We start from the raw sequence: 20,125 nt of genomic DNA, 5'->3' as shown, positions 1-20,125 counted from the left end.
AGGAGGAGGAGGAGGAGAAGAAGCACAAGAAGAGGACCAAGCAGCAGTGGAGGGTTGGAGGAGGGAGTTGGGGTCTCTGAGCTGAGATCATCTGCTGCTTCATACTTACTAGGTTCTTACAAGGCGCCACGCCCTGACAGCACGGAGGCAAGCACACACAAAGGCTTGAGACACACCAGGTTACAGTGCCTGAAATATGGCGGCTTCATAAAAGTGACAGAGCAAACAAGGAGGCGGCGGAGGAGGAGGAGGAGGAGGCTGACCTGTGCGTGGACCAGAGCGTCGTTGAACAGGATGAACCAGTTGACGGAGAAGCGTCCGGCGTTCTGCAGCGTCAGAGCTTTGTTGCTGCTCTCGCAGATCAGCCGGCGGTGAGGCTTCCTCAGAGAGTCCTGCAGGGACACAAGGACGCCGATCAGAGAGGAGTCGGCGAGGACGGACGGCTCGGCAGGAACGCGCTTACCGTCATCTTGCCGGGGAAGCTCTTCCAGAAGTTAAAGGTGTAATCCGCCTCTTTCCTTTTTCTCTTCAGCTGCAGGGTCAGAGCTTCGAACTTGGAGCAGCTGTCCTGCAGCTTCTGGTAGTCGCTGGAGCTCTGAAAAGACGCAAAGGAGCAGGAGGTCAGGAGAACGAAGCCTCCACATCTGAACGTTTAAAGTCCTGGAAGTCTATGGCAACAACACAACCCACTGAAGTTTACACAGCCTGCAGTTCAGTTGAAAATTTTATAATGTTAGAATGCTGGTCACAGTTGAGTCTCAAAAAAGCAAAAATAAAAGTTTAATTTCTTTAATTATTTATTTTACAAAAGTCGAAAAAAACTTGTTCAACATTTTTACAACACTGGAAAAATTCTGGCTCGACATACTTTAGATATTTTAGAACTTCGTGAGCTGATGAAAGGATTTTTTTCAACAGTTTTTATTCACAGGATTTTCAGCTTTCCAACAGTCCTTAAACGCATCTGTTACTTTCTGGAAAATTTACCAAAAACATTTTCTTCAAATCGCTACATGCCTCGTTTAAAAATCTGTCAAAAATAAACCGTTTCCATGAACCAGATTCTGTAAAAAACAAATAATTCTGTGTTCATCGGCCCAACTGTGGAGCCATTAATGATCTGACTGCGACCTACAGTCACATTATTAAAATTGAGGGAGTTTCGTCTGAACTGCAGGCTGTGTCTGCACAAAACAGCACGGAAACAAATTAGAAAAGTGTCCCGTTCACTCCGGTTGACTTTCAATTTATGTCAAATAAATAAAAAATCGAATATGTGAGTTTATATGTCATAAAAATCAATGCCAACATCAAAAGAGAGACAGGTACGACTGCCTCCACCTACCACTTCGAAGCAGGTGGCCAGTTTGAGCAGCAGCCGGCCGTACTCGTGAAGGTGGCGGGTCGGGAGGTAGAACAGCGCCACCAGGAGGTCGGCCATGACGGGGTTCTCCTCGCTGCACTCCGACAGCTTCTGGATGAGCTCGGGGCTCTTCCCAAAGAAGTCTCTTTAGGAGAAATTCACACCGGATGTTAGAAATCAGTCACTTTTTCCACATTTACAGACGTGTTCCTGAGTGTTTTTGGCTGCTGCGTCACACAGAAAGTGTGTTTTAAATGTGTGTGTTTGTTTGTACTCACAGGGACGGTTTGGTCAAAGCCTGGAAACCTCCCATCACCTGGAAGTGTCCGACGGCGCTGCAGTAACTTGATAAAGCGCGTGAAGTGTTAAAACACAGTAATAATCAGGCAGTAGTCAGCATGTTTCATATTAACCCTCTGAACTGAGTGTTTTTTGCTCATTTTTTTTTCACTGTGGCTCATTTTTCACAGCAATATAAAGTCCTGCACCTCGATGGAAACAGAACAACCTCGACTGGAAGGAGAGAGAACTCAGAAATGTCTTCTGTGCAGAATGACACAGTTAGAATGCAATAAATCGCTAAAAAACAACAAATAAAAGCTTCATTTGTGATTTTTAGATTTAGAAAAAATGCAAAAAATAAATTTTCCAGGTGCACACAGATGTTTGTCAACACTGGAAAAAAAATATGGCGGCTATAAATACTATAAATATTTCATTATTTACATTTTTAATTTGTTTCCAGACTCGTCTCCTATCTGTTCTGTGGAAACACTGCCTGCAGTTCAGCCGAGTAATTGAATTTTTGTTTTTGGCTTCTCAGATGTGCAAATGAGCGCAGAATTTTTAGTTGTTTTACAGAATCTGCTTAGAAATGGTTAATTTTTGTCAAATCTTTAAATGAGACGTAGAATAAAAAAATGATTTTGATTAAACATTCTGATTTTTTAGCTTCGATTTGGGTGTTTTTCATGACAAAACTAAAAGTTACACATGAAGACTGTTGCACAATTTAAAAATGTCATGTTTATTTTTTTGTTTTTTACAGTTTTGGTGATTTATTAAAAAATCAAGTTGCCTTACAAACCCTGTAGGTACATTTTAGGGTTAAGCGGGTTAATAAATCTATAAATATTCACAGAAACTTGACAAAAAGTCTCTAAATTTTTGTCGAGTGACTGTTGGTCACAATTGAGTCACCAATGGTCTCTCGGTTGTGCAGAGTTATTCAGAATTTTTAGTATTTTACAAACTCTTGTTTCTGCAAACAATTTATTTTTGGCTAATTTTCAAATGAAACATATAGAATAAAGTGATTTTGATGAAATAGCACAATGTTAAGCCTCGAGTTGGTTCGTTTTCTAACAGAGACGCACATCACACATGGCTAAATCAGGTTCAGAGGGTTAATACGTCCATAAATAATCAGACACGTACTCGTTGTAAGAGTCCAGGAAGATGCCGGCGAGGTCGAGGATGAGCAGGTTCTTGACCTCTCGGCCGCGGCGCAGGTTGGCGGTGAGGCTGGCGGCGTGCTGCCCGGTCAGGTGACACAGCAGGCTGAAGCGACCCGCCAGCGTCTGCAGGAGGCCGAGCACCACCTGCCCGAGGGCGGAGCTCAGAGACTCTGTGACCAAAGGGAAGGAATTCAGCCACAGAAAGACGAAAGCGGAGCCGCTTCTAAAACCTCTCTGTGTGTAACGTTACCCAGCTCCAGCAGGGGGCGGATGATCTGAGACTTGATGCTACACAGCCGGCAGTAGAACTTCCTCTCGGCGGACGCCAGCTCATGGAGGCTGGCGATGAAGCCCATCACGTTCCGGTCCGACAGCGCCACGCAGCGCCGGCCGCCCGCACACACACTGCTCACGTAACCCAGCTGAAAATATACACAAATAATCATTTCCTCATCCTGTGAACAAAATGTCACGTGAATTAAATCATCTGGATTAACTGAATAAATGTTGGATTCTATGATGTTTTTATGCATATTTCAGAATCACAATCAGAATCAGCTTTAGTGGCCAAGTGTGTACACAACATACAAGGAATTTGGAATGAGCAAGGAGAATAATAGAAATAGGAAAATAAAAAATAAAAATAAAGTAAAATAACTATAGAAAGAAAAAAATAAAAAATAAAATAAATTCTAAAAAATAAAATCAGATAACAAATCTGTCCAAGAATTTACACAACTAAGCAGAAAAAAATAATTTCCATAGGTTGTGGCGAAATCTAGTAAGAGACAGTTATGAGCTGAGTGTAGCAGAGCTGCATATAGAGATACTAGAAAAGCATTGTGACACAACTAAAACAGTACTTTTCTCCTCTATTATTAGTGTATTAATACTTGAAGACCACAGTGTTTTAACCCTCAGAGGTCTATTTAAAAAAGTAGCTCACAGGACCTTAAATACAAAAATTTCAGCATCAAAAAAAATAAAAAAAGCCATAAAATATTAGTATAAATCTAATTTTCCATTTTCACTCTTTTTTCAAAAAAAACTAACATCAGTCATGACCATAACAAATAAATATTCTTCTGTTTTCAAGATTTTAACTCTTTAAATCCAATTTTGTTTACATGATGTCAATGTTGCTTTTAATTAAAAAAAAGAAAAACACAATTAAAAAAAAAAAATTTTTACTATCACAGTCAGTAACGACATCAATTTTAATGCATTTTTATTTTTTTTTTACATTTTCAGATTTTTGCCTTTTCCTGATTTGTTTAATTTAAAAAAATTAATGAAAACAAAGCCAGAAGAATATTGTTTATTAATATTATTTTCTACTTTTAGAAAGTTAGATAAAAAAATAATAAACAGTAAAAGACTTTAATATTCCACCAGCTCAGATGTCAAACATAGTACAAAAAATGACCAAAAACAATCTCTGAAAAATCCAGTAATTTTTCATATATGAAACATATTTTATTCAATATTTTATTACCTATTAAGTAAATTGTAATCAAGTCATTAGTTCTTTGATTATCAGCTACTTTAAAAGCGCAACTAGCTTTACAACTACATAGTTTGTACATGTAACAGATCATAACACTGAAATCAGGAATTTATTAAGACATTTACAGGATTTTGAAACTTGAATCTAAACTCTTTATATGCAGTGAAACTATCAGGTAATAAAAGTTACTATGATGGATTTCTGCTCAGATTTACAGTCTTATTAACTTCACTGTGATCTGACTGATTTAAATAAAAACTATAAATCTGTCTTTGTAACATAAAACAGATGCTGCCTTCTTTATTTCCTGTCGACATCATGAAACCATTTAAAAGCAGAACCAGAAATAACCTCCGGTGACTCACGTTCATGCAGAAGGGCAGCAGCACCGGCTGCTGGGTGTAGCCTCCCGTCCTCTCCTGCTCCTCCTCCGCCTCCTCCGGCCGGCTCGCCTCCTTGGCCTGGTCCTCCTCCTCCTGGTCCTCCTTCACCTGCTGCCCGCTGTAGTAGATGATGGGCTGGATGCAGTCGCCGTCGGCCAGCAGCAGCGTGTGCCTCTCGCCGGCGCTCACGTCCCAAACCCGGATCCCCTCCGACAGCTGCAGGAAGGAGGCAAACACTCACAGGTGAGAAACATCGAGGCTTCGTGTTGAGTGAAGAAGGCCGGGTGGCGTCCTCCTGACCTTGGCGAGTCGGGGGACGGTGCTGGGAGAGTCCATGTGTCCGAGCTGACCGGAGCTGTTGCTGCCCCACGAGAACACCTGGAAGGTAGAAGCACACAAACACAAGTCAGCTTTTCTGTGATAAATCTGCTTTATTTAAATGTCTGGCTGAGCTTAAATGAGACTTTCTCCAGTATTATTTGGTGAATTTTGCCTTAATTTGACAGCAGGTTTCTGCAGTTTTACACAGGCCAAAGAATAAACGTATTAAGAGAACCAGAAGGGATGATATCCAGTGGAAACCAGAAGTTTATATCCACAGTATAAAAAGACACATAAGCTTGTTTTTCTCACTGTCTGACTTTAAATCAGACTAAACTTTTCCTGTTTTAGGTCAGTTAGGACTACCAACATTTTTTCTATTTGCTATTTTTAGAGATTTTTCTTCTTGCTTTCTTCAGAAGTTTACATCCACTAAGATCCTTCAAACTATTTAGGAAAGCCCAGATGATGATGTCATGTCTATGGAAGCTTCTGATTGGTTAATTGACAACAACTGGAGGCACACCTGTGGATGTATTTTAAGGCACACCTCAAACACACTGCTTCCTTTAGTGGCAGCATGGAAAATCTAAAGAAATCAGCCAAGATATCAGGAAGACAATTCTGGACCTCCACTAGTCTGGTTCATCCTTGGGTACAGTTTCCACATGTCTGAAGGTTTCATCTGTACATTCTGTTCTCTCTCATTATTTTGGCATTTAGCAAATAGAAACAATTCTGGTAGTCCTGACTGATATAAAACAGGAAAAGTTTGGTCTGATTTAATGTCAGACAGCGAGAAAAAAAAGGTTGGATGTAAACTTCTGGTTAAAGCTGTAGATGATCTGAAAGGCCTAATATCTTTAAACAATAAAAATAAAAATGAAAAACACAAAAATTACACCATTTATCCAAATTAAAAACTATAAAAACTGAAAAAATACTCAGTTTTACATCTTTTCAATGATCCTTAAATGTATTATCTGTGATGCGCCGTTTCCCCAGAAAAATTATCCACATTTAAGCTTAAAATCGTGATATTTAATCAAAATCACTTTACATGTACGTCTACATTCAGACAAACCAGATTCTGTACAAAAAATAAATAAAAAGATCTCTGTGCCTAATTGCAGCTGTGACGTGTGACAAAAATGTTGTGTTTTTTTTAAAACTCGTGCACACTTTATTTAACGACACATTTAACTTTGGTGGTAAACATGCAGAAAACTGTTTCTCAACTGCTGCAAAATAACAAAAAACTCCCAAATCTGACATGAAATCTTCATGTTTTGATCACTGTTATCAAACTGTAGTTGTGGAGAAAATGTTGTGTTGTTTAATATTAAGATAAACTTTATCGATGCTTCACCAGGAAATTCCCAAACATGACGTAAACCAACACAAAAAAATACAGAAGAAGAATAAAGCCACAAATAAAGATAATAAAGGCGATACACACTTTGTAGACCTTTCACATGTACAGATGTTATTTTTAACACCTATATTTAAAGGTTTTGGTGTAACAATCTGACTGACTGACCTGAGACTGAGCCGTCACAGCGAGGGAATGATGAGCGCCGGCCGCCACGCGAACAACCTCCTTGTTGTTCAGACTCTTGATGCAGAGCGGCTGCAGCCTGCAAACACACAACACACTGCAGTCAGAAACAACAACAACAAAACAACTGTGTATATTTGCATGAAAGTACAGAATCCTGATTTAAAGACATATTTTATTGCTGTGAGCTTTGAACAGAAGATTTTCAAGGTGCAGATGACGGTAGATCCAGACATTTAACCAACTGAACAGGTTTGAAAAGCATCTTATCTCTAATAAATCATCAAAATTACATCATTTATTAGAGTCAGAAGCTATACGAACATAGAGAATGATTGGATTTCCAACTTTCTAACCATCCTTGAACTTCTCATTTCAGTCAACGTAAACAAATCTCAGCTCAAAATCTTGATATTTCATTCAAAATCACCTTAATCTACGTGTCGCATTTAAAAAAATTGCCACAAACTAATTGTTCGAATTGAGAAGTTTTGGTAAAAAAACAAAAAAATCTGCACTCTTGGAGGGAACCGTGAAGCTAATAGTGACTCAGCTATGACCGACGGTCTCGTGACTAAAATTCAGAGACTTTTCCGCTGAACTGCAGAATGACAAGTATAGAAACGAATTAAAAATGTAGTAAAATATTGAATATTTGTAGAATCACCGTGTTTTGTTTAGTTTTTTTCCCAGTGTTGGTAACGGCTGAGGAAACTTGGAAAAATGTAGGTGCTGATTCCATGTTTTTAATTTGTAAAATATATTAATGTATAAAAAAGGATTTTTTATGTTTATTTCTGTCATTCTAACCGTGCCCTTCTCTACAGAAGACATTTCTAAATTCCCTCCACTTCTAGTCGTGGTTGTTCTGTTTCCATGGAGGTGCAGGACTTTATATTTGTAGCTAATAAGAGCAATAAAATCTTTTATTTTGTGTCTCAAAACAGAAAAATTAAATGTTACCTTTATAAACACATAGAGGATGGTTTTCTTTGTTTTTGTTTCATGCTTTCTGTCTCTAAAGTCCAGTCTGAGCCCAAACCGTTGGGTTTTTATGCTGTAATGAAGAACAAAGGTTCATGACGTTCCTACCTGGCCACGTTGTCTCCGTGGCCCAGCTGGCCGTGCTCCCCGTGGCCCCAGCTCCACACCTCTGTCTGCAGGGAGGGCAGCACCTCCTGGGCGGCCGGGACGGATCCTCCCAGCGGGCTGAGCGCCACCGCTCGCATCCGGGGCCGACCGGCCTTCCTCAGCAGCCGCGGGGAGACTGTCGGGGGTTCAGAGAAAAGCTGCAAATTTGCATGTTTGAGAAGCTCCGACGAAAGCTGGAAGGATTCGTTAGTTAGCCGACAACCTTAAAACTGACGATTCTGAGTAAATAAAAGTCTAAATTCTCTGATTGCAGCTTCTTAAATGTGAACATTCTCTGGTTTCTATCTTTGTCTACCAGAAAATACTTGAAAATCTTTGCTAGATTTATTTAGATTGTTTATTTTGTTTAAAGAAAATCTGCAACTTTTCGCATTTGAGAAGCTCAAAATACAGCTGGACAGATTCAATGATAAGCTGTCAATTATCAAATTCATTGGTTTGAGTAATTTTAAGTAAAAAAAAAGTCTAAATTCTCTGCTTATAGCTTCTTAAATATGAAGGTTTTTTAGGTGTATTTCCTCTTTTATCAGATAACTCTTAAAAAGCTCACTACAGTTTCATAGATCACAGTTTGACGTCTTCAGGTTTTAGTATTTTGTTGAAAGAAAATCAGCAAATTAAAAATAAAAAAAGCCCAAATTCTCATGTTGCAGCTTCTTAAATGTGAATATTTTCTTGTTTCTTTCCTCGTCTATCAGGAAATGTTCATCACAGTTTCCTCGATCACAGTTTGACGTCTTCAGATTGTTTTTTTCTTCAAAGAAAAGCAGCAAATTTTTCAAAAAGACATCTAAATTCTCTGTTTGCAGCTTCTTAAATGTGAACATTTCGTGGTTTCTTTCCTCCTCGGTGACAGTAAACTGAACATCTTTGGGTTTTTGAGAAGCACTGATCAACATTTTCAACCATTTTGACATGAAAATAATCAACAATGGAAACAATCAGTCGTTTTTCGCTCATGAATTGTCTTCCAATGTCTAAAAATCACCACACAGACATGATAACATGGTTAAAAAATGGATTTTTAACCAGAGCGGACTTGTTGTTTCCTAGAAAGTGAATGAAACGTTTTCACGCCGAGCGTGTCGGGTGCAAAGTCCAGCGTTAACAAACAGGAAGTGAGAAGATGGCAGCACAAAGACGGCAGGTCAGACGAGCTTTAAACACAAGCTGTCGCACAACAACAGGAAGAAACCAGACAGAACAAACACCGACAGGCTGAATATGTACTGGTGGTGAGCTTGGTAAACACGACTTAGAAAAACACGAGCAGCTTGTGTTTCTGTTATTGTAGAAACCAACAAAGCGTTCTCGGGGCGTTTTTTTTTTTTGCTCCTGTCACATTTTTTCCTCACTGTGGGCTCATTTTTCTCTCCAACATAAAATCCTGCACCTCTGTGGAAACAGAACAACCACGAACAACTCAGAAACCATAAAGAAATGTTAAAAAGAAAGTTGAATTTCTTTATCTATTTTACAAAAACTTGCATTAACAATGTTTTAATACTTTCCCCAGAGCCCACAGATGTTACTAAAGCTAGAAAAACAACACGGTGGCTCCACATATTATAGAAATGTTCCTGTTTACATTTTTAGTTCATTTCCTTACTCGTCTCCTCTCTGCTCTGTGTAAACACTGCCTGCAGTTCAACCGAATAGTCTCTGAATTTTTGTCACATGACCGTTTGTCACAGCCGAATCATTAACGGCTTCACGGTTACAACGAGAAGCTGAGAATTTTTCCTTTTTTACAGAATTTGGTTAGAATGAGAGGTTTAGTTTTGGCAGTTTTTAGTAGTAATTTCTGAGTTCTTTCTACTTCTTCATGGTTGCTGTGTTTCCATAAAGGTGCAGGACTTTATGTTGCAGTGAAATATGACGGGAGCTACAAAACCAAAAGAGAAACTGCTTGGAGATCAGATAGTTAACGTGTCTAACCGACACATATGCGAGTTTTTCGAGATTCTTTGTTGAATTTCCTCGTCAAACTGGATCTTTCGGTTCATCTTGACGTTCGTCTGACCCACAGACAGATGATGAAATCCGCAGCAAACTGTCGGTAAGAGAAGTGAGTGGAGCAAAGTCCAACCGTTTATCTATTCTATACGCCTGATAATTCCCAAACACCAGCTCAGGCCTTTCCCACAATGCACCTTTCTCTCTTAATCACATCTAAAACCTTCATTCTGCTCTATTAAATCTGCTAAATCCTCCCCAGCGCTCTGGCAGGTGGAGAGAAGGTGATAACTCTGACCTGAATGCGACCTCTGTGTCACTTCTGGAGGTAAACTCATAAATGTAGATCCTAAACAATCAGCATTCCTGTGTTGTTGATCTCACAAAGGCGACTGTTCAGACAGAACAACACTCCTCAAAGTGGGCCTTCAAATGCAGCAGAAGTTGATGTTAAAATCCATAATTAGAGGCTGAAAAAGCAGAAATTTAACATCAAAACGGTTCCTTTTCCAGTCGTTTTTTGCGATATTTATTTACTTTCAATAAAATAGCAGATAGAAGTCGATTGCTGTCACAAAAAAAGGCTGCAGTCCTCTCAAACGGCGGCACCGAATGAGCTTTTTGATTGATTAAAAACATCCAAAGTGTTGCTGGAAGTCAATCTGCTTGCAATCAAATTTTGCGATTTTTAGCAAAAAATAAAAAAATAAAAAAACGACATGTAGAAACATGTTTATCAGAGCAAAGAACTGTAAAAAACAAAAAATTCATTACTTTTTTTACTTCCTGGTAATCCTTGAATGTGTCGTATGTGCAGTCTGGTTCCATCAGGAAAAATCTAAATAAGCTGGAAGTTATGGGATTTAATAAAAATCACTTTATTCTACATGTTTCAGTCAAAGACATTTCCAAAATAAACCATCTACAGTGTTTAGATTCTGTAAATAATCAATAAGCTTCTGTATTGAGCAGCTTTACATTGATTTTTGATTGTTTTTACAGAATCTGGTTCCAGCAAATGGTCTACTTTTGGTGAATTTTTAAATAAAACAGGCAGAATGAAGTGATTTTAAGTAATATCTTGATTTCAGGCTTAGATGTGGTTAACTTTCCCACCAGAACCAAACGTCACACATGATCAGGACTCACAGCAAGTTGAATATCTGAGTTTATTTTTAGTTTCTACAGTTTCTTGCTTTGCTAAATGGTGTAATTTTGGTGATTTTTTTGGGGTTTTCTAACCTGGTTTCGTGGCTCATTTCTAAAACAACTTGTGCTGCATTCAGGGACAGTAAAGACAAACAGACGGAGCATGCCCACAAAAGCTGCGCGACGAAGCCTGAAGCGAACACACAGCGACATCGACCTGCACATGCGCAAGGTGTACTTACGCAGCAGGGCATAGGAGGAGGATAAGAGGTGAACAGCGTATCTACCCTGAGAGAGGAGTCCTGGCAGCGAGAGGCGACGCCGCAGACCTTCAGCTTCCTCCTCGCGGATGTCTCCGGTGCTGGAGCTCTTCTTCGCCTGCACCGAGTCCTCCTGGCGGACCCGCTCAGTGCTGTTGTCGCCCACGCTGCCGCCGCCCCCCGACCTCGCCGCCGTCGAGGGCAGGTAGAAGGTCATCATCTTTTTTAGCGACAGAGCCTCGTAGGTGGAGGCGACCCGCTCGCCCACGGCGGAGGCGCAGGAGGCCACCAGGTTGTTGAGCGCGGAGGTGGGAGCGGAGGAGCCGAGTGCTGCCGCCGAGGGCTGGAAGAGACGCAGCAGAGCCAGGAGTAAATAATACAGAACATCAGACGTCAGTGAGCGATGATGTTCCTTCCTGACCACAGCAGCAGCAGAAGACCTGAAATCTGCTTCAGCTGGTTTGACAGTTCAGTCGAGCAAAAGCTCATCTCACAAGTCAACACTTTAGAGGAGAAAATCTAAATTTGGTCCAGAAACAACATTTAGATCTAAAAAAAGATTCACTGAACGCTTCAGTTTTCTTATTTTAGTTTGCAATATTCCTCTGAAGCCCAAAAAACACAACAGATGTGTTTAAAAGGCGAGTTTTCTTTTTTAAAAAAGGGCCAAAATTACATTTATCAGAGCCTGAAACTGTGAATCATCAGACTTCATCTTTGTGACAGTCCCTAAACTTTTCATCTGAGACGTGCCAATCAGTCGGAAATCAACCAAATCACTTTAATCTACATGTCTCCTTTAAAAACTCTGTGCTCCTCATCGCAACCCTGAAAAAAAAATATATCTCTAGAGTCTATGTGGGATCAAAACAGGCCATTGTTACCCTGTAATGAAGAGAAAAGGCAAATTAAAGTGATTTCAATATTAATTTTGACCCATAAAATCACAGTGAATCGAATTTTTAAGAAAAACTGGTGACAAAAAGGGAACAACAGAAAAAATCTCCTACAAAACAAGTGAGTTGGTTGGTAGGCATTCAGCACCACAGAGGTCTTTGTCATGGTGCCCCTTTACAGGCTAAATTAAACTGCAGACAAACCACGTAATCGGGTTTCAAGTGAAGTAACTCAGTGCTGTGTCAAAACCATGTATCCAAAAATCTATGAAACTGGAAGTGAATCGGAAATAAAACGCGTCAAGGAGATCCTGCTGCTTCTGCTCATCTCAGTTTCCTGATTTTAATTTGAAACGTGCTGGCTGCTTTATATATTGTAGGATTACAAATTACTGGGTGTCTTTTGGTTCTTTTGTCGTCCTCTGCTTTATCAGTTAACACGTTTTTAAATCAGTAACGTTAATCTTTCCCACCAGCAGACTGTGCAGCCCTCCGGCCGTCTTCGTTTCTGCCTGCGTGTTGTCCGACAGTTTCTTCAGGTAATCTTTGACCGCCTGTTCGTCTGGATACGGTGAGTTCTTGATCGCAGCAGCAGCGCTGCCAGAACCGTTGGACCGAGCCGAGGCGTCCGGATCCGAGGTCGGCAGCTCTCCGTTTGCCACTGACGCTCCATCTTTCTGGGAGTCCTGAGAGTCGGAGGGCTCGGTGGAGGGTTCGGCACTTTTGGCAAAGGAGGTGGAGGTGTAGGAGGGCAGGACCGTCTCCGATGGGGAGGTCTTCAGGCCCGGCGTGGGTGTCGGCGCCTCCAGCCGGCCCTCGTCCTCCGTCAGCTCCACGCCCAGCGGGCAGTAGTGTCCGTCTGAGATGATGACGTGGTCCTCTTTGTCCGTCATGGTGTAGAGCAGCTGATTGCACTGATTGCATTTATCGACAGGCGGCCGCTGGACGTCCTGAGGACCCGGGCAGCGCACCAGAGCCAGACTGTGCGACGCCCCGCAGGCCACCTGCAGCACACACCTGCCCGCCAGGTGCTCCACCTTCTGCGGCTTCCAGACGGGGAAGACGGCGGCGCTGAGGCCGAGCTGGCAGCCGCTGCCCCACGCCCAAACCTCCCGCTGCACCGACAGCGCCAGGGTGTGCCGCTCGCCGCAGGAGACCTCCAGCACCGGCACCGTCTGCGGGGGGCTGCGGTCCGAGTCCAGCAGGGCCACTGGAGTCGGGTTGGGGACGGTGCTGAGGCCCGACAGGCCGCACTGTCCGGCGCCGTTGTCGCCCCACATGTGGACGCCGCCGTCCTCCGTCACCGCCCCGCTGTGGAAGCTTCCGGCTGCGACCACGACCACCCGCTGCCCACTGAGCGCGCTCTCCAGCGTCGGTTTGGCCGGCTCGGGCACCTGACTCTGTTTCCATGGCAACTCACCAAAACTGTACACCTGTCCTCCTGAAAGGGAAAAAAAGGAACATGTCAGTTTCCTCTCTTCTACTTTTTTTCCAGTGAAAATAGATTTACTTAAATCTACAAACATGAAACAGCTAGTTTTAAATTGTTGTTATAAATAATTTTCTGACTACAAATATATGAATTGATAACAAAGCAGACGAAGGACATGCAAGTCAGAAAATAAATTGTATGCTAGCTGTAGTACCTGGTTGTTCCACCAGGTGGAGCCTCTTACTGTTTAATACTGTAGTGACCAAAGGAGGCATCACTCAGACTACAGGCAGCTCATGTTGGCAAGCAGAGAGCATTGTGGGAGTTTAGCTATCTACCGGCACCATGACAAAGATGTCTGACGCTATGATGAGCCAGCTGCATTTTTAACCACATCGCTTTTGTTCATCAGAAATATATGTGTAACCACATGCAACGCTGTCCTCGAAACAAGAGTAAAGTTCTACCTTCCACCAGCAGGACGCCGTGCCGTGAGCCCAGAGCGACCTGCAGCACCGGCCGGGGCAGGAGCAGCCTCTCGGGGGTGACGCTGTAGGAGTAGCCCCTCCAGGTGTGCAGGAGGCCTCGCTCTCCACCGCCGTCATCCCCAGAGCTGCACGACAAACACAGTCATAGAATTAATAGAACTATACAACACAATCATACTTAGGGTTCTGTTTGAGCATCTGAGAAAGCCTCCAACTTGCTTTTTACAGTGTTTTTCAATTATTTCTTTTTAATTCTGAGTCATTCTTGATTAATTAATTCTTTCCAAATAGAGTTAATTAACAGCTCTGGTGAAACTTCTGGTACTTTTTACATGTTGCAGACAAACAAAATGTCCTATTTCCCAGTATGGTGCAGCTCCAGTCGTGATCTAACGGACAAATCACCAGAATAACTTGACGGACAGCAGTGGAAGTGCACTGATTTAATTCTAACAGTGATTAGAGCGCGTGGGAGGCTGATGAAGCAGAAGTGGACAACGTGTCAGCAGGGCCTCGGCCGGTGCTTCATCTGAACAACAGATGTTTTGTGGGTGAAAGCAGAAGTGGTTTCAGCTCCATCCGTAGGCGATGTCACATGGTGATCACATCCAGCCAAGCAGGCAGCAGCTGAGCAGGATTATCCTCTGCAGGAGGACTTTGAGTGGACCTACCTCTTCCTCTGGGTTTCCATCAGTGGGCTTTACTCCTCCATCTGCGTGTTAGACTCAGGACTGCTGCAGCTGAAGCACAAACACAATCCAAACAAGCTTATCAGCACAACTTTCACCTGTTTGACTGACTGCCAGATGAATTCTGGGGGAAAACCCAGAAGAAAATCCCTGTACTTGAAAGCAACAGGGTGAACAACGAATAAAAGGTCATTTTAATGCGTTTTAAAGCTCATTGACTACATGTCACACTGATAAACTCGGCACACAGCAGCCTGGGGCAGGTGTTTCAACCTGGCTGCAGGTTGATCCATTTTCTAGCTAACATTAGCTAATCAATCCAGCTAACTAGCCTCATCAAGCTAGCACCAACCTCCGGTGTCTCCGCGCTGTTTCCTCCATAAAAACTCTCCTGTTTCTCACTGGCCGGTTCTCGTCAGCTCTCCCGGGGAGTGTTGGCCTCGGCAGGCCGTTAAGTGAGCGGCCCGTCGGCTCTGTGAGCAGCTAACCGCCGCCGCTTGTTGTTCATCCGTTAATGTTGACACACGGAGCGCCGCTAGCGCCGAAGATCGTCTCCTAACGAAGCGACACGCAGACAGGAGGAGTCACTCCGCGGAGAAACCGAGAGAAGCTTCAGGGGACGACTAATTTAAAACTGCTTCATTCAACAGTTAAAAAATCAAGTAAAATAGAAAATTTCAACACAAGAAAAAGTACAGAAATTCCATTATATCCCATATATTAAAATGAATAAATTAAATCCAGTTAATAATATTCACAGGCAAGTATATGTGTGTTTTTCTTTGTCTGTCAGTGACAAATATCTTTCTAAATGTAACGATTATATAATGTTTGTCTATTTGATCTGCATTAATCAATATTAGAGGAATTTGTCTGTTTATTTTTTGTGTGTGTTTGTTTTGTTGTGAAAAATATAATGTGTGATATCTTCTCTTATGCAGATCATTTACAAATGACCGTATTGCACCTTTTTAACTTTAACTATGATTGACGTTAATATCCTTTCAGAATTTCAATGATTTTATAAATGTTCAGAATTAAATCAAACATATGGTAAATTCAATCTTAGATTTTCAAACATAAGACCGAAGTGAGACCTCCTGTCTTGTGCTGCTCTCAGCTGCTCCTCGGATGTTTTGACAGAATCTACGGATCCCGAGAAGAGTCAGGACAGACGGAGCGCGAACATTTAAATACCTTCATCAGTTATGCAACTTTTATTGATCTGAGATTAATGATTGAAGCTGTTTGCCAACAGGTGGTGGACACGAGTGTGATTAAAATCCAGACCTGTGCCTGTGTGTTTATGTACGGTACTGTTTATTGCTGCTACTACAGAATAATAATACTAATGCTAAAATAAATAAATAGATAAATAAATAAATAAATAAATAAAAACTACTACTAACAATAATGGTAATAGAATAGTAATAAAATCATTGGGAAAAAAAACTATACTACCACATTTTTAAAATCTTTTTTTTGAAAAATAAAGACAAATATATCTGCAAAGTAATAATTTTTTCTTTGCTGATGTATAACTTGTAACATTATTTGCAGTTTTGGAGTGTTTGTTGTTGTTGTTTGTTGTTTGTTTTGTTTGTTTGAGGTTGTTTTTAAATGTCATTCTATAAATTAATACCTTTTTTCTATGATTTTACAATTTACTATCTGTACTTCAATAAAACAGTAAAATAACAGTCACTTATTTGTTGATTTAAATCCATTTAAACATATTAATTAAATGTATTCACTAAACATTTACACACACGTCAGTTGTGTGATTTCAAATGTATTTAAGCAAATATTCAAACACATCAATTAAATTATTTACTTTTTTTAATTAAATGCATATAATATTATTAAAACAAGAGTTTACGTGTAAACTTATACTTTTTGTTGTAATTTTGCTCGATAGTCGTTTTCTACCAAAACAGGAAAAATATATAAAATAACTGTAAACTAAAATAAATAAATAAATAAAAAATGTTGAAGACCTTAATTAAAATTCCTTAAGTCTATTAATAAAATACACTAATACATACTCTAATTTAAATTAGTTCCATTTATCAATAATACATTTTTTAAAAAGAAATTAATTAAATTAGATTAATCAAATTTAAACTATTCCCAGCAAGCGCTTTCACATTTTTAGTGTCATGAGGACAAATATGTCTTTAAATGTAATGATTATGTCTGTTTGTTTTGTTTAAAAGGATATTAGAGGGTTATGTGTTGTTATCTGTGTTTTTATTGTAAATATATTGTAGATACTTAAACAGAACTGTTCAGTGACTTTATAACCTCAAGTGTAATTCTTTTGAAAACACACTTTTTCTTCACAGTGCAGTAGTTGGATTGTGGTCAAAACAAGCCATTTGTCATTCTGGGTTTTGGGAAACTCTGTTGGCCTTTTTTTAGCTTCTCTCCTTCCTCCTTGTGCAGCCGGTCGAGTCCCAGCGAGGATCTCAGGCTCTTCCAGTTCACGTCTCATTAGCATCAGATCCTTAATGTGCTGATTCCTGCACTCTGCGTGTCCGACTCCAACCCCAGACACCACTTCATGCAAAATGGAGCTGAGAGTGGAGGTCAGTGGAGGGAACGTGACGCCGAGAGACTGTCGACCTTGATGAAGAGCCTCAGTCGGTCGTCGTCCTCCTCTGATCTGAGCAGAGGAGCTTCATTTGGAGGAAATATTAAATGAGTTCTGCTCGGCTGCGTCTCAGATCTGTGGAGAGAAAACGCACGAAGGAGGACTTTTAATACGATTCACGCCGTAGACGTCAAACATCTTTATTATTCAACACTGTGAAGAAAAGAACGACTCAAAGATATTTAATTTATTGTCTTTAACAGTAGAATTTTTATTCTACAGTTTTTAACCACAATTTGGTGTTTCACAAAAATCACTTTGCATTTAATCAGATTATTGTCACAGAGACACTAAAGCTGTGAATTTATCAGCATTTGAATATTATTAACTTGATTTAATTCATTTTGATTAATGTCTTAATTTATTTAACTAGGAAATCAAACTATTTTTAGTGAATTTATTTAATCATTTATTTAAGAAATTGACCTCATTTAAATCAGTGAGTTTAGTTATTAAATCAACACATTTAAAATCATATTAATTCTTTTCTAGAAGTTTTTTAAAATGTAATTTATGGAACAATTTACTGTTGTTTTGCAGATTTTCCCCATTTTGCTAAATTACAGCACAATCACAGAAAAATTAATAATTTACACTTTAAGCATTTAAAAAAAAAAGGCCAAAGATGGAAATAAAGTCTACACTGAAAAAAATAATCTGTATTTTTTACAAATATAAATCTGTTCTCTTACTATGTTTGACCATAAAATTATATTATTCATTATTGCTTTTAATTAAAAAAATAAAAATAAAAATAATTAATTTCCAGATATTTGCAGGTATTCAAAAGAGAAAATGGTAATTATATGTTGAAATTCTGCTTTGTTAAATAACAGAAAATGTCGGGTAAAATCACAAAGAAAGAAATAATTTACTGTTAATAGTAAAATAAACAAATTTATAAATAAAATAAGGCTAAAACATTATTTTTTTTATATCTATGTAAAGTAGCAAAAACAGCGTTATTTTATAGATATTTGCTGTTATTTGAAAGAAAAAAATAGATTGAATTTAAAAAATGTGATTTTTAAACTGTTATTTTACACATTTTATATGTTTTCTTTTTAATCCCAGATATTAGCGGTAAAATGACCAAAAACAAAGGATTTATTGACATGTTGAACATTAAAAAACAGACCCAAACTGACGATCATGAGTCTGCAAAGCAGAAGATATTTGGTTTAAACAGCATCAGCGAGGAAAAGTTGATCCCACGTCGCCAGCATCTTATAATTATTAAAGATGTTTTTGTGGCTGTTTCCTGTAAAACCAAAAGAAAAAAGTTAAATTAGAGAAACATTCAAGACTCAGTAGTGAAGGAACAACAGCAACAAAGCTGTAAATATACTTTCAAAACAAGAAATCATCATAATCAGCATTTAAAGTTAAAAACACAGCTTATAAACCAGGTTTCCAGCAGCTCCTTTCCCTCTAAAGGCTCACGTCACATCTTCAGCAGCTACTCGCTGATTAATTCAGAAGACGTGTGTCGTCGGCGGATTACATAAAACACAGATGATGTAACAGGTTTCACATTTTTTAAGGTAGATATCATTATTTTTTATTGCAGAGAGTTTATTTATTGGGTATTTGTGACCCAAAACCAAGTTCTGTAAATTATTGATTACTGATTCTAGAGAATTTCATATGAACTTTTGTCCACTAAGAAGCCTGCGAAGCTGTTTTAAGAGTTCAGTATCTCCAGAAAGACAAGACAAGGGTCCAGATTTTTGCTATTTTGAATTGAGACATGACCTAAGACTGTCCAAGATGCCTTGAAATGTGTTAAAAATATAAACAAATGACTCGAGATTAGTTTAAAAATAGCTAAACATGTGTCCAAAATTACTCAAAATTGTCCAAAATGACCTGAAACTTGTTCCAAAACTGGATCTAAATGACTCAAAATCTGTATAAAGAAACTCAGAATTGTTCATAATGACTTTAAAAATGTCCAAAATGACTCAAAATGTGTCAACAGTGACTTAAAATTGTCCAACATGACAATAATGACTAATTATTAGCTCTTGAAAACAGAAAAAAAGGGGATAAATTCCACACAAGGGTGGTGTTGTGGCTCCTGAAAGTTCCTCTAAGTGTAAATCTATGGATGTTCCATGTTTACGACTAAAATATAGTGTTTGCTCGACATTTACTAACTTTTGAGGCTCTAACATCAGTAGAATCTGATGTGTGGCAAGACAAGAGTCAAGTTTTCTCCTATTCTGAGTTGAGAGCTGCCCTAAATGAGCTAAAACTGTCCAAGATGACATGAAACGTGTAAAAAATAAAAACAGAAGACTCAAGATTAGTTTAAAATAGCTAAAAATGTGTCCAAAATGACTCAAAATTATCCAAAATGACCTGAAATTTGCTTAAAATAGCATGAAACTGGATCTAAATGATTCAAAATCTGTATAAAAATGACTCAAAATTATTCAAAATGAATCAAAATGGTCCAAAATGACTCAAAATGTGTCAACAGTGACTTAAAATTGTCCAAAATGACAATAATGACTAATTATTAGCTCTTGAAAACAGAAAAAAAGGGGATAAATTCCACACAAGGGTGGTGTTGTGGCCCCAGAAAGTCCCTGTACGTGTAAATCTATGGATGTTTCCATGTTTACAACTAAAATATAGTGTTTGGTCGACATTTCACCAACTTTAGAGGCTCTAACATCAGTAGAATCTGATGTGAGGCAAATACGGATTGTTCCTATTATGAGTTGAAACATGACCAAAAACTGTCCAAGACAACTCGAAACGGGTTAAAAATAAAAACAAAAGACTCAAGATTAGCTTAAAATAGGAAAAAATGTGTCCAAAATGACTCAAAATGGTCTAAACGTGCTTAGAAT

The 20,125-nt window shown here is 39.4% G+C and overlaps 1 protein-coding gene across 1 annotated transcript in view; it reads right to left on the bottom strand.

Moving 5' to 3' along the window:
- als2b (alsin Rho guanine nucleotide exchange factor ALS2 b) overlaps positions 1 to 14,635 on the bottom strand; it is a 35,996-nt gene extending 21,361 nt beyond the window's left edge. Inside the window, exons 1-14 of the mRNA XM_008285650.1 lie at positions 14,594 to 14,635; positions 13,902 to 14,047; positions 12,476 to 13,443; positions 11,134 to 11,449; positions 7,682 to 7,856; positions 6,572 to 6,668; positions 5,011 to 5,088; positions 4,693 to 4,926; positions 3,071 to 3,242; positions 2,801 to 2,990; positions 1,642 to 1,707; positions 1,346 to 1,508; positions 464 to 595; positions 264 to 392 (exon numbers count right to left, since the gene is read on the bottom strand). Coding sequence (XP_008283872.1) covers positions 264 to 392; positions 464 to 595; positions 1,346 to 1,508; positions 1,642 to 1,707; positions 2,801 to 2,990; positions 3,071 to 3,242; positions 4,693 to 4,926; positions 5,011 to 5,088; positions 6,572 to 6,668; positions 7,682 to 7,856; positions 11,134 to 11,449; positions 12,476 to 13,443; positions 13,902 to 14,047; positions 14,594 to 14,613 — 2,886 coding nt within the window. The 5' untranslated portion in view covers positions 14,614 to 14,635. The remainder of the gene's footprint in view (positions 1 to 263; positions 393 to 463; positions 596 to 1,345; positions 1,509 to 1,641; positions 1,708 to 2,800; positions 2,991 to 3,070; positions 3,243 to 4,692; positions 4,927 to 5,010; positions 5,089 to 6,571; positions 6,669 to 7,681; positions 7,857 to 11,133; positions 11,450 to 12,475; positions 13,444 to 13,901; positions 14,048 to 14,593) is intronic.
- Positions 14,636 to 20,125: the final 5,490 nt, after the last annotated feature.

This window comes from Stegastes partitus, unplaced genomic scaffold, assembly GCF_000690725.1.
Source record: "Stegastes partitus isolate 25-593 unplaced genomic scaffold, Stegastes_partitus-1.0.2 Scaffold412, whole genome shotgun sequence".
Lineage (NCBI taxonomy): Eukaryota > Metazoa > Chordata > Actinopteri > Pomacentridae > Stegastes > Stegastes partitus.
Note: the sequence above shows the minus strand (reverse complement) of the source record. Positions and strands in the feature narration are given on the sequence as shown.